At 42.0% G+C, this 12,988-nt stretch overlaps 1 protein-coding gene across 2 annotated transcripts in view; it reads right to left on the bottom strand.

The window, feature by feature from the left end:
- Positions 1-8,561: 8,561 nt before the first annotated feature.
- Positions 8,562-12,988, bottom strand: part of SPAG1 (sperm associated antigen 1) — a 42,500-nt gene continuing 38,073 nt past the window's right edge. For both annotated transcript variants that reach the window (XM_052788202.1, XM_052788203.1), the window contains 3 exons: positions 12,331-12,495; positions 9,979-10,356; positions 8,562-9,823 (listed from right to left, as the gene is read on the bottom strand). In XM_052788202.1, the coding sequence (XP_052644162.1) occupies positions 9,692-9,823; positions 9,979-10,356; positions 12,331-12,495 (675 nt within the window). In that variant the 3' untranslated portion in view covers positions 8,562-9,691. The remainder of the gene's footprint in view (positions 9,824-9,978; positions 10,357-12,330; positions 12,496-12,988) is intronic.

Below are 12,988 nucleotides of genomic sequence, written 5' to 3'. Positions count from 1 at the left end.
AAAGGTACATACATTAATATTCCATCTAATTCAGGTGAAATTGAGGCAGCCTTGAGCAGAAACTCTGGAATGATCCTGAGAGATCAGGATCACATAAAGGCCTAAAGAGCACCATTACTACCTTGACTGCTCCTGTCTGCCCCAGAGGTGACAGCCACCTGTTCTTCTCAGATGGAATAATCTGATGTTGCTGTGGGAGCAAAATGTTCTCCCCATTAGGGTCAAGGAACCCCCAGGTCCTATCTTGGTGAGGAACACAATTCCAGACTGGTGGCAATGTCTTTGTTACCTTCAGTCTCAAAGGGTAGGAGAAGTAGAGAAACATGGCCATGAGGTACTTTGTAACCAAGAAGCTTGTGTGGGAGGCAAAGGAAGTTAGACACACAAACCACAAGAGTAGCACTTAACTTTCATGCCTAACAAGTCAATCCATGAGAACCCCAAGTCTCGGAAGATAGCTCTGAAGATGTTATTCTTCAGTCCCAATTTGTGGTTTGTTGCTGTTGATATGATCACATATTAAGGATATAAGACATAAACTGAGGGTATAGACTGTGGACAGGTGAATTTGATGTCAAAGGAAGAGCTTCCAGGTCTCCCCCAGGAAAGGATGTGGTCTTGTACTGCTCTGCTTGCCTGTGAATGCTGCCCTTGCTACCAAAGCTGCTGTTCCCCTAAAGGAGGGAGCACCAAGCATTGCCCTGAGAGCGTGCAGGTTGATGAACAGATTTGACTCTCTGTTGAAACTCAGACCCAAGCTCTCCGATCTCTACACTGAAGCTCTCTCCCAGACAGCACAGTGTCATGACCCCCCGGGGTGAAGGAAGCAGATGAAACAGTACCCTCAGCAGAGACTGCAGCCAGGACAAAACCTGCCAGTCTCCAGTCACCACCATATAGAGATGCTGCCTCCTGGGAGAGTACGTAGTGCTGCTCAGCCCTGCTGGTGTCATGGATGAGGTGCTGCATCAAAGCAGACTCCTAAGTGCCCTGGAAGCATCAGGGATCCCATCTTCACAACTGTGAGTTTGCTCGTGCTAAGCCTTACGGGTTTAACTAGCTGTAACATTGCTCAAAAAGTTCCTATTACTGGTTTCCCTGAGAGGACCTCTGTCAGTCAGCTGTGCAGGCAGAGTGCGATGCCCCCAGCTCTCCCGGCGATGAGCACGGCTGCCACTTGCACGCCAGGCGTGAGGCTGTGCCCTGCGTGTGCAAGAAGGTTGAAGTGCCGTGTGTCCTGCAGCACTGCTGGCTTCCTCTGCTGCTAATAACAGCGTCTCGTCATCACGCAGAGGTGTGCAGAGACTAACAGTGCTGTTATAAATGCTCTTGTCTTGAACTTGCAAAATAACTTGTTCAGCTTCAACTCCATGATGGGTTGCCGTCTTCCCTTCTTCTTTAGTTCTAGAAAGTAATGGCTGCAAAATACTTTCCCTAGAAAGGAGGAAAAGAGGCCCTACTTCTAGGTCTAGTTTATTGCCAGTCTTATACTATGTGGGGTCTATAACTTGTGGGCAGTCTCTTAGACTCCCAAGAGGAGAATTTGGTTAAGTATCTACCAGATCACGCGTAAGGTTTTGCAACTTCTAAGTAAATGCAAAGTTTTCATATAAGGTTTTGAATGCTGCCATGAAGAAACTGTCAAGAAGGTGGAATAGCCTCTGTGAGGGCATAAAACCATCCTGTGAAGACGTAATTGGAGAAGGTGCCAAGACGAGTCCTGACCAGGACACATTGGTCCCTTTTTCACACAAGCTGGAGTTCAATGCACAGCTGCATTCCCCCTTTGGGCTGTACTTGTATAAAAGATCCTCTGCTAGAGGAACTACACTGTGTGGTTGTTGTGGTTTAACTCCAGCCAGCAACTAAGCACCACGCAGCTGCTCACTCTCTTCTCCCCACCCAGTGGGATGGGGGAGAGAATTGGAAAAAAAAAAAAGTAAAACTCATGGGTTGAGGTAAAGACAGTTTAATGGAACAGAAAGGAAGAAACTAATAATGATAACACTAATAAAGTGACAATAGTAATAATAAAAGGATTGGAATATACGAGTGATGCACAATGCAATTGCTCACCACTTGCCAACCGATGCCCAGTTAGTTCCCGAGCAGCAATACCTCTCAGCCCCACTCCCCTCAGTTTACATACTGGACATGATGTCACATGGTATGGAATATTCCTTTGGCCAATTTGGGTCAGCTGCCCTGGCTGTGTTCCCTCCCAACTTCTTGTGCCCCTCCAGCCTTCTTGCTGGCTGGGCATCAGAAGCTGAAAAATCCTTGACTTTAGTCTAAACACTACTTAGCAACAACTGAAAACATCAGTGTGTTATCAACATTCTTCTCATACTAAACCTGAGACATAACACTATACCAGCTACTAGGAAGACAATTAACTCTATCCCAGCCGATACCAGGACAGTGGTGCATCTGACCCTCCTGTTGTTGTGAAGGGAACTCTTGGGCTGTGCTGGAGGAGCCTCTTTGAGTAGCTGCCTCTAGACCTCCTCCTTGTGTCTCTCTCAGTTTTGTTTGAATTAGATTAAATTATTGCTAAAATAGAATAACATAGCAATCAATCTCATATATGTAATTAGATTGAAACATGGGTATTTTAAAGTACCCTTGAGGACTAGGGGCAGTAACAGAGTTGTTTTTGAGGTTGTTGAAAACTTGATAGAGTCAAGATCCAGACTGCTGAGTTGACAGGGAAGTAAAAAAAAAAAACCAACCTGTCTTTTTTTTTTTCTGAGGAGACAGAATTTATCTATCTATTATATATATATTTTGAAATGATTTAATTATATGTTTCTCTCATGATTTGCTTCTTTATAGAAAACAGATTGTAAGAGCTTTTCAGAAGGAGCTTGTGATTTTTACGGTAGCTTTTCTGGCCTTGTGAAGGGCTGCTGCCTGGGCACCCTGGGGTGCAGCAACCCTCACACATGAGGGATGCACTGATGAACATCTGTCCCTGTGCTTGCAGCGGCTGTGACTGCAGCGCATCCCTCATGTGTGCAAGCACAGGGACAGATGTTCATCAACGAGTGTGTCCATCCATGGGCTTCCTGCTCCCTACCCTCTGCTTCCAGAGCTGCTGGCCTTGTCTGCTGTAGGCCCCTCTTCCTATGCAAAATCTGACTTGTTTTCCCTTTGTTACTTCTTAATCCCATAAGTTTGTTTCTGGTCCTTCTGGGTGATGGTGATGAAGGTCCTGCTGCTGCTGCTGCTGAAGGCCGGCTGACGACAGGGATGTGCTGTGGGAAGGCCAAGCTGAGAGCTGCAGTTCCTGCAAGATCTCAGCTCTGCACCATCCCCATCGTGGCAGCCCCCACCTAGAGCAGGGAAACACAGTGTTCGAGGTAGGCAAAGTCTGTTCCTGGCTCTGCGGTGGGGTTGCCCTGTGACCTTGTGCAGCTTCACTTCTGCATGGGAAACCCAAGGTTTGCCTCCCGACTCTCTTGGAGCACGGAAAGCTGCAAGCGTAGCGTGGTTGTCCAGCACAGAGCTGCTGGTGGATCCCAGTGTCGGGCAGGGCTGAGCACTGCCTTGGTGTCAGGACAAATGCAGAGCTGGTACTTCAGTGGTATGTGGGAAGCCCAAAGGGAGTGGGACCATACAGCCGAGCAAACCTGTCCTGCTGCTCCTCAGCCTGTATGGCAGCATGTCAGAGAGCAAGTGTGCTAAGTTACACAGACAGATAGATCTGTGCGCGAAGCTCCTGTGTAACACTTCTGGCCCCATTGCCAGCTCCTAGCTGTTTCATTTGACTGCGTGCTCCCTGGCAACCGTGGGGCAGGAGAAGGAAGTAAAGTGCCCGGGAGCACAGCAGGATAAGAGCATCCCCTTGCCAGCCTCCGGGCTGATACCTAAAACATGACCAAACAGCTGCACTGGGCTTCCCTTGAAATGTTTTGGGTTTCGATCAGGCAACAGAGGGAACAGGTGTCAGCCTGGCACAAAATCCAGCCTCCTTGCAGTACCTGGAAGTTCAGCCACAAACGTGAACCTGCTGACACACTTCGCTCACGTGCCAGGCCAGGAATCCCTCTTGCTTACTAGCAAAACCACTCTCATGTTGCTGGGTTTATTTACAAGGGTGGCATTTAACAAGCAGGAACTGAGAAATAGCACAGGGCTGCAAGGAAATGACACCAGCACCCTCCACCGCAGGCTGTGTCTCGCACCGAGAAGTGTTACATCCCAAGGGGTAGGTGAACAGTGCTTCACAGGCAGACACCCGGTAAATGAGGGAGTACTTATGGCTAAGTGACATTTAATACTCCTTAAGCCAGCCATCAGGGGTTGACACCCAGCTGCCTGCCCTTTGTCCCTTGGGTAGCTGCAGCTCGCGGGCAGTGAGCAGTTACACTGACTCAGGTCATAAATCTTGATTTACAAGTGGGGCAGGAGTCATGTTCCCTGCTGTTCAAAAATATATATTTTGTTTATGGTAATGAACAAGTTGAAATACTTCAGTTCACATGCTTCTGAAAGGCTTGGCAGCCACAAAGAGTAGCCCTTTGTTTGCGCAACTGGATTACATAAAGCACAGCAGGTTCTGATGAGGGGAACTTCCCACGTAAGAGCCAAGAGTGTGGTTTGCCAGTAACAGGGCTCCCACCAGGTTCTGCTGCCTGCACCACTACGCAGGAAGGTAAGAAGAGTCGTGGCGAGGGCTCTGCAGTAAATCAGCTTTTTGGCCAGAGAAGCAGTCGTGCCGTAATGACACTCATCCCTCCTAGCACCTCTTACTGTTACCCTTTGGGTGACAGCACCTGTTCAACCTGGAGCTATCTTCTCTAAAAATCTCAAAAATATTTTGAAGGGAGCAAAATAACAACAGTGCAAACACCTGTTCCCTGGCACGCTCTATTCCCTAGCCACTAGCCTTCTTTTCAGTGCCTACAGAAGGAAACCTCTCTCTCGTGTTAAAAACAGGGAGTTGTATCCAGGAGCAAATCGGTCACTGCGAGCCTGGTTAGCTTGTCTATACAGGGTATTTTCACTCTGCCATTTGCTGTGTTGGGGCTGGCCAGCTTATTGCCACTTTGGGCCGACACTTCACTTGCCTGTTCCCATCACCTGAAAAAACAATGTTCTCCTCCTGAAGCAGGTTTTTGTAGCGTTGTTGGATTTGGTTTGGGGTTTTTTTGGCATTTGTTTGTTTTTAAAAAGGTGGATGTTAATGCTGAGAGGGTGAGTGACAAACCCAAGACAGTAACACCATGCTGCGATTTGGGTCTCCCCACCACAAAGTCAGATATGCCGTTGGAGATTCTCTTGCCCTCTTCTGAAGAGGAAATGCTTTATTCTTCGAAGGATGTAAAACCCAGTACCAATAAAACAGATTTCCCCCCTTTTGTGCACTCTCTTGTTTCTGGGCCCCTGTGTTAATGCTGACACCATGCAGAAAGCCACCCGCTGCAGCATTGAAGTGGACAGCCATATTCTTACTTTTGACTGGCAGAGCAGCTCAACCTGGCAACTGAGCAGAAGAGCTGATGCTTATGGTGGGCAGAGAGAGAGATGAAAGAGTATGATAAATAAATGCTGAGGGCAGAGCAGAGACAATCAAAGACAGAAGCATTTCAAAACAGGGAAGGGAAAAAGAGACCAGGAGTGGCAGGTCCAGGGACTGCCCTGGGAAAGCTGAGCTCCTGACCCAGCCATGGGGAAAGCAGCAATTCAGCTGCTCTGTGGCTTCTCCTGCTGACGATACAAGGTGTAAGCACAACGGGGTCAGGGAAGCAGAACCGATTTCGCAGTCGGTCCGGTGGTGAGTGAGGAGCCGCTTTGGTGGGTCATCGCGAGTGCCGCACGCAAAAGGCAGCGGGATGCTGCTGCGGCCTCCTCTGTGCACAGGCCAGCCCGCGTTGCCTGGCCGGGGATGTCATCTTTGACAGCTCATCCTGCATTTGCTGTTATGCTGCAACTATTCAGGGCTGCACAGATTTCTCCCTCTGGCTCTGAGAAGGTTCCCCAGATTAAGCCAAGAGGGAGATGTTTAGGCAGCCCTTACCTGCTAACAAGTGGTTTTAGGAAATCAGCACCTGAAAGTATTCCCTCCCATACCCCATGCCCCAAGAATGACTTTCAGTGGGCTAAAGCTGCCCCACAAAAGGGGCAGGTTTTGAAGCCTGGTGGTCTTGGCTTGAGCCGTTCAGGCCAAATCAGCAGTACAGTCCCTAACAAGTTGTTGGATTTGATTTTTTTGTATGTAAGCTCTATGTTCTGCCTGTCAGTCAGGCCCTCCCAAATACTGTCTGAACTAAGTAGCCAAACTCAGTGAAATCTGAACGAGGCAGGAACGTCACCAAAATGACTGCAAGTACTGCTAGCCTGCTGGTGGCATTACAGATGAACAGCTCATGTCAAACTTCTTTCATTTTTTTGCTCAGCTTCATGGACCATTTTTTTTACATTTGAGAGTTGCTAACTTTTTTCTTTTTTAAAGAAATATTTATTTGACTATTTGATTCCATCTTTCAGCTATTAAAACAATAAATGTTTCACTTTCTTCATTATTCCCTTGTACTTTGAAAATATATTTCTTTAACTTTGAAAGGTGAGGCCAGAAGTTCCTAGTTGAGGCACAGGCATGCTGAACATCAGATGGAAAAGATTTGCAGGTAATACAGCTGGCCTGATATTTAAAGATGTAGTAAAAGGTTTAGCACCTACAGTTTTAGGGGGTCTGCTACCCATAAGAGCGGGGCATTCACGATTACTGCATCAATTACTGTTCAATGGCTTCTGCTGCAGAGGTTCACTTGGGAGTGAGGCGCCTAAGGCAGTGCTGGAAGAAATTCGCGACATCTCCCAGAGTGGGGCTGGTGCCCAGGATCTGCTGAGAGCATATGCCCAGCCTGGCAGCAGTTTCAGGAATGCAGGACTTCACAAAAGCATCTTCTCCCTTCCGGATCATGGACTGGAATGACCTTAAAAATTTTTTTAAAAGCAGCTCCTGGTATGCGACAAGGGTTGGGAATATACTGGAATATTGTTCGAGATCAGTGTCAAGCTATAGTAGGGGGGCTATCTATCTGTCTGCCAAAGAGTGTTGGGGGGGTTGTCTCAACCAGCCAAAGCTTATGGGCTGCCTTAAACTGAAGAGATCACACACCACAGCAAGTGAAAACCTACTCATTGCTGAGTATTTCATTAGGGCAGAATTTAAACTTTCTAGCAAAACCCGCCCTCTTGTTACTGTCTATTTAAGAGAGACATACTCATGATCAGCTCTGTGCGTTGGAATATGAGGGACTTCACAGGTAAGTGCTGATTTTTCAAGTCAGGGGGGTCAGACACACATGGGTACAAAACTCTGCTTGCGGCTGGTGGCATGTCACTCCCTCCCACCAGCTGGGTAACTGCTTGCAACAGTGCTGCAGTTCTCCATTCAGAACTTCTTAACAAGGGGTAATTTGAGCTTCCTGATCCCTGATCTGCTGATCTCTGTCATTTTTACCTCAAACTGAGTTAACCTCTGTTTCAGCAGACATTCAGTCTGGAAGGTATTACAAGAAAAGGTATCTTCCTGGACTACAGGACTACTTTTAGGTTTCTAGTTTAATCACTCGGGCTTGATTAAAACTGCCCTAAAATTAACTGTGATACTGTATACCCAGCCATGAAAACGCATTTGTCTATCTCCTTGGGGAAAAATGATTTGTTAAGAAAACTCCATTTAAAAATCTCATGTCTTTTAAAGCCTTTTTGTTTTTTTTAATAATGTCCGATTGTCTCCTAAATTTACTAAATTATATTTTTATTATGATTTACTGCTGCAGATTCTGATTTTTGTCTTCAGTGTCAAAACTAACTATACAAATGAGATATAGATACAAACTTTAGCAGTCAAGACTGCTGCTTAGAAGATACCTAAACAGCTTTTAATACTTGGGGTTTGGGGTTTTTTTTTGTTTTTGTTTTGGTTCTTGATTTAACTTCATCAAGAGCTTTTGTGATGTGGTGGCTTTTGACATTGGCTCTTACTCAACTGCAGTTTTCAAGCAACTAAGACTATTTTAAAATTACATAGCTGGTTTTTATACTTTCTTTTAGCAAAATAACTTTTTCCTAATCCATGTATTATTAATAACATTCTCCAGCTTGTAACTTATTGTTATTAAAAACACTCTGAACTCTATTACATGAAAATCAATTAAGTTTTCTAAACCGTGTCAGTAAGTTGCACACATACAATGAATCTTCTCTGAACATGCTAAATTGCAGTGGAAAAAATAAAAAGATTGAAATCGCTAACGCAGAAATTAGTGAATGTGAATACTTTGCCACCATGATTGAAGAATGAAATTGGCATTTTGTTGGTTAAGTACAATTGGTTATGCATAGATTAGATGAGCAATAGATCTCTCTTGAACACATGACAATCTCATAAAAAGAGGACATTTAAAAACAAAAAACATAACTTGTACTGATAGTGCTTTAGGAATTAAAAGCCTCATTCTTGGCACTCTACTTCAAGACAAAACTCATAATCCACATGTCAGAATTACAAGCCTAAAGTGTGTAGAAGCAGAAAAAAGAATCCATAATTGTACTTTTCAAGAAAAAAACTTTATTTTTTTTAATTAATATACACCTGAGAAAAATCTTCATTAGAACAACATTCTTAATGATATTTCTGCAGTGCTAGTGAGTTAGATATACATTTATATCGTGTGTGCAAAGAAGGCATTGGGGTATTTGAAAAATTTAAAAGCTTCATCTTGAAAAAAGGAGCTTTGTCAGAATCAAATATAAAACATAAGTACTGCCTGAAATAAGAAAAAAAAAATCATCCTGGTCCACAAAATGGGTTTACTTTTAGCTTTATAAATATGTCTGTAAACAGGAATAGCTGGTGTTTTAAATAATCTGATTACAAAACTCAAGACTTAAATATTTTTATTGCTAAGTACAGCCACTTGTTCTCCTGTTTACCACAGTCACTTCAAAAGCCACGCAAACCAGCAGTCCTTCCACGCACACAGAAAAAAACTAATTCTCTGTGCACTAAAAATTACTCCCTTGTTAATCATTTTAAAAACATACCCATTTATTTAATAATTAATTATTTTGATTCAAAGTGTTCCATGGCAAGCTAATACATTAGTCATTCACCTTTGCTGCTAAGCTGTATTGCACCAAAAATACTTAAATCTGTTTTGTATAGACCAGGGATAGTGAAGAAACAGATGGCCTGTAGTAGTTTACCTAAAAAATTTAACACTTTTTGTAAACTCATTTTAGCAAAGCTATTGCTAACTGACCCGTTTATCTTGAAGACACTTATTTATCACAAGATACAACTCACAAAATGATATAACAAGTGATGAGTAAAAGTGTATTATCTATTGTACCATCAAGATATTTCACATTATATATATAATGTAAAATATATTTTTATATATATAATTAACGCAGCCTAAATAAAAACAGTATGACAAGTAACATGAACTTTGTTACTGAACACAAAGACATGCATTAAATTCTAGAGATTAAACATGTATACAACTACAAGAAAAAAAGAGCAGCAAGTTTTAAATGTGCATATGCTGTCAAAACAAAATAGAACTCAAGCAGTCCGGGTGAAGACCCACTTCAACCCCTGCAAGTCTACAGAGTTCACACATCCATCTTATAAACACGAACTACATGCATGCAACCAATAAATTTTATCTTCTTAAAGTTCATAAACCTTTTTAAGGCTCTCAAGGTCTTCCAAAGAGTACTGATTATTCTGGTTTTCTGAAAGCAAGTCAAACAGTTGCTGAACCTGTTTTTTTTCATTTTTGCTAAGAAGGGCCAGCACCACCTGAAAAAACAGATTATTTTATAATTAGCACAGGTTGATCAAAAATCATAGCATTTGACAGAGATAGAAAATCAGTGTATCATTTCCTTTTAAGATAGGAAAATTTCCTTTAGGTTTCTGTGCAACTTAAGTACACATTAAATCTAGGTTCTTACCTTAAATCTTTCTACTTTGCTCAAGTAGAAAAGGTGCTGATATACAAGGCCAGGATCTTTTCCAACTATATAATACTCCAACGACTGGATAAAAATCAAAAACATTTCTCCTTCAAGTTTGTTACTTAGCAGCACTGGCAATTTTTTTGGATCAGTAATTGTTAAAAGATCTGCACAAGCAGCTTTATCCTTATTGCTATTCACTGCATTTATAATCTGACCAAAGTCATAAGCATTAGATGGTTCAGAAATATGCAGTTTCTTAGAGGTCTTCAGTGGCACACTCTTTTGAACTGCTTCCTCAGAAGTAACATGATCAGTCACAACATCTTCTGATGTAGCAAACTGTCTCTCTTCCTGTTCATCACATTCATCCACCTTCACAAAGAAAACGGCAACAAATCATTTTAATGTGGACATAGAGATAACCTGAAGCTTCATAAATTGCATGCATATATCCATCAACAATGTCACTAAATTAAAGTTAGCATTTTACTCTTCATAAAAGAAAGGCACCTATGTTCTTTTATGTCCTACTTCCCCCCAGAATAGTACCTCTAATTCATCTTTAAAGGTTTGTAGTCAAAAGTGCATATTTTACATTTCCTTTCACTGCTTGGCACTCTACTGCAGAAAGACAACTGAAGACCACTGGGAGAAAGCTAAGGAGGACTGTATGCATATATTAAATGTGAAGTTGCAGAAGACAAGCAGAACTGAAGTCAAGTCACCAGATAGATACCCATGTTTCATTTCACTGCTGGGCCTTCAGAATAGTACAGGTATACAGTAGCTGTATCAGGTTGCTGTTTGGAGTCTTGCTGTGGAAGGAGAAAGCTCAGCATGGTCCAACTGCCTGAACACCCACTTAACTTCTTCCGGTTTGCAGCCTGCATCAAGTTTCATGAATCAGTCGCTAGAAAATTAACCATGGGTTCAACTACATTTGCTAAAATCTATTTCAAGCTATCAAGAGTTGTGGAATTAGTATAAACTGACTAAAACTCTTTGAATGGGGTCTCCTCAAAGGATGCCAAGTTTTTCAGGAAGTCTGAAGACACAGTATTGCATAGTACAGGCTAGCTAGATTAGCCACTTTTGGAAAAGACTGCATTGGGCTTATAGACATTTTGTTCTATTTTTCAACAATCCTTAGAATCAAGAGAGAAATCTTGACTGCCTTTTATATAATTATAGCTTGATTAAAATGGAATAATAATGATAAATCCCAGTTTCTAAGTTTTCTTACTTTTCTTTGCAGTCTGTTTTCATGGAACTACCTTGTACTACAGCAGATAAGACAGGAAAGGCTCTCTAAGTGGGCAGCTATAATTATGATAGCAAACACAAATGCTTCCTGCCCCACCCCTGGAAAAATTACCACTGCCAGTAATGTAGTTGGCTGGTCTCTGAACAATGCAGTGACTTCCCAAACCTCCTCTAAACACTCTCCAGGTGCCTTTGTCAAAGCTCAGAGCTTAACTAACACTATACCCGGCTTACGCCAGTTACATAAAATCCCATGAACTCGTGACAATGTGAAGTGTTTCAATAAAACAAAATGTTTCTATATTAATAACTGCAGTTTCTATTATACCACCATTTTGAAATTACATTATCAAATTACAGTATCACTGTACAGACTGGTAACTATGTGTTTTAACTATATATCGTAAAATGAAAAGGGAAAACAACCCCAACATTCTTAAAGGACCAGCAAAGCTACAATCCAAAAATATCAGATGACTGAGAAAATCCTTTCATCGCCTAATTCCACCCAGCACTCTGCAAGGCTCACGTTTTGATCCAGTACATAACATTACATCACATATTTCTTTTATAAGATCCTGCAGATGTTTTATCCATACTCCTGCCCTTTAAGGTAGGATTTCATTCTTCAGACCACTAACTTTACTACTAGCACAAGAACAGCCAGCACGCCTGCTGACAATGAACCTTTGCCAGCACAGCCCCACAGGCTTCCTGAGTAGCACAGGCTTTAAAAACAAAACTGCTATTTGACAGCTGCATTCTGTATTTCAAGGTATTTCAAAGTCTCAGCAGTTTTTGTTTACAAGGAGCATATCCTCAAGTTTAGTGCTATCTAAATGTACTTTTTCCATTTCTGCTGTGGTTCGGAATACACTTCAAAGCAGTCCAAGCTTTACTATAGAATGTAATGGACACTGAACGTATCATATGCAAGAACCTTCCCATTGCCCTCAAAATAATATGTAAAATACAACCCCACCCCAAAAAACTGTAGAGCTAAGTGCAAAACGAAAGCTTTAATATTATCTCCTCAAATTTGTGGCTTCTGTACTGTCTGCTTTTAAAAATGAACAGGTATACCTCTTGTATGGTTATTTTCTTCCTTTGCTTTTGTTGACTGCCAGCTACAGCACTGCTGTCAAGGTTAAGCAGTTGGGTTACCTCCTCTAGTTCCTTTTTTGCTTCAAGAACATTTGGATCTATTAGAAGTACTCTGTTGAAATCATCAACACTGGCTTGATAATTCTGTAAGTAGAAAGGAAAATAATTTTTTCATAAGCACACCACTAGAAAAATAAATTTGAACTACCATACAGTCCTTTACAATTAAGAAAAATAAAAATGCTAGGATCTTGACATTAAGTAGACAAAAATAATCTAAATACAGACAGTGTAATTTCATTAGAGGGAAAAAAGAAAGCTGAGGATGAGTCTGAGTTAGTGTTTTGCGACTAAGTACTTCTGTATTAAATATGTAATATGAAATAATTTATTCCGAGAAACATATTCCCTGTATCAGAGAATAGATTATTGAAGATTGCTACTTTTAGGCATAATTGCTTGCAGTGTAACACTTCTTCAAGATTAATATAATGTGAGTCCATCAACAGTCTGTGTACTTGCTGTGCCCATAAAAGAGAGTTAAATTAAGCTTAGATTAAAAATATATCTAATCTTCCTGGGCTTAAATCCAACAGACCATCTCTTACAGTTTGAGAAAGGAAATTTTTGGTAATAC

The sequence above is a fragment of the Harpia harpyja genome, chromosome 5, assembly GCF_026419915.1.
Source record: "Harpia harpyja isolate bHarHar1 chromosome 5, bHarHar1 primary haplotype, whole genome shotgun sequence".
NCBI lineage: Eukaryota > Metazoa > Chordata > Aves > Accipitriformes > Accipitridae > Harpia > Harpia harpyja.
This window is presented reverse-complemented; position numbering and strand designations above follow the sequence as displayed.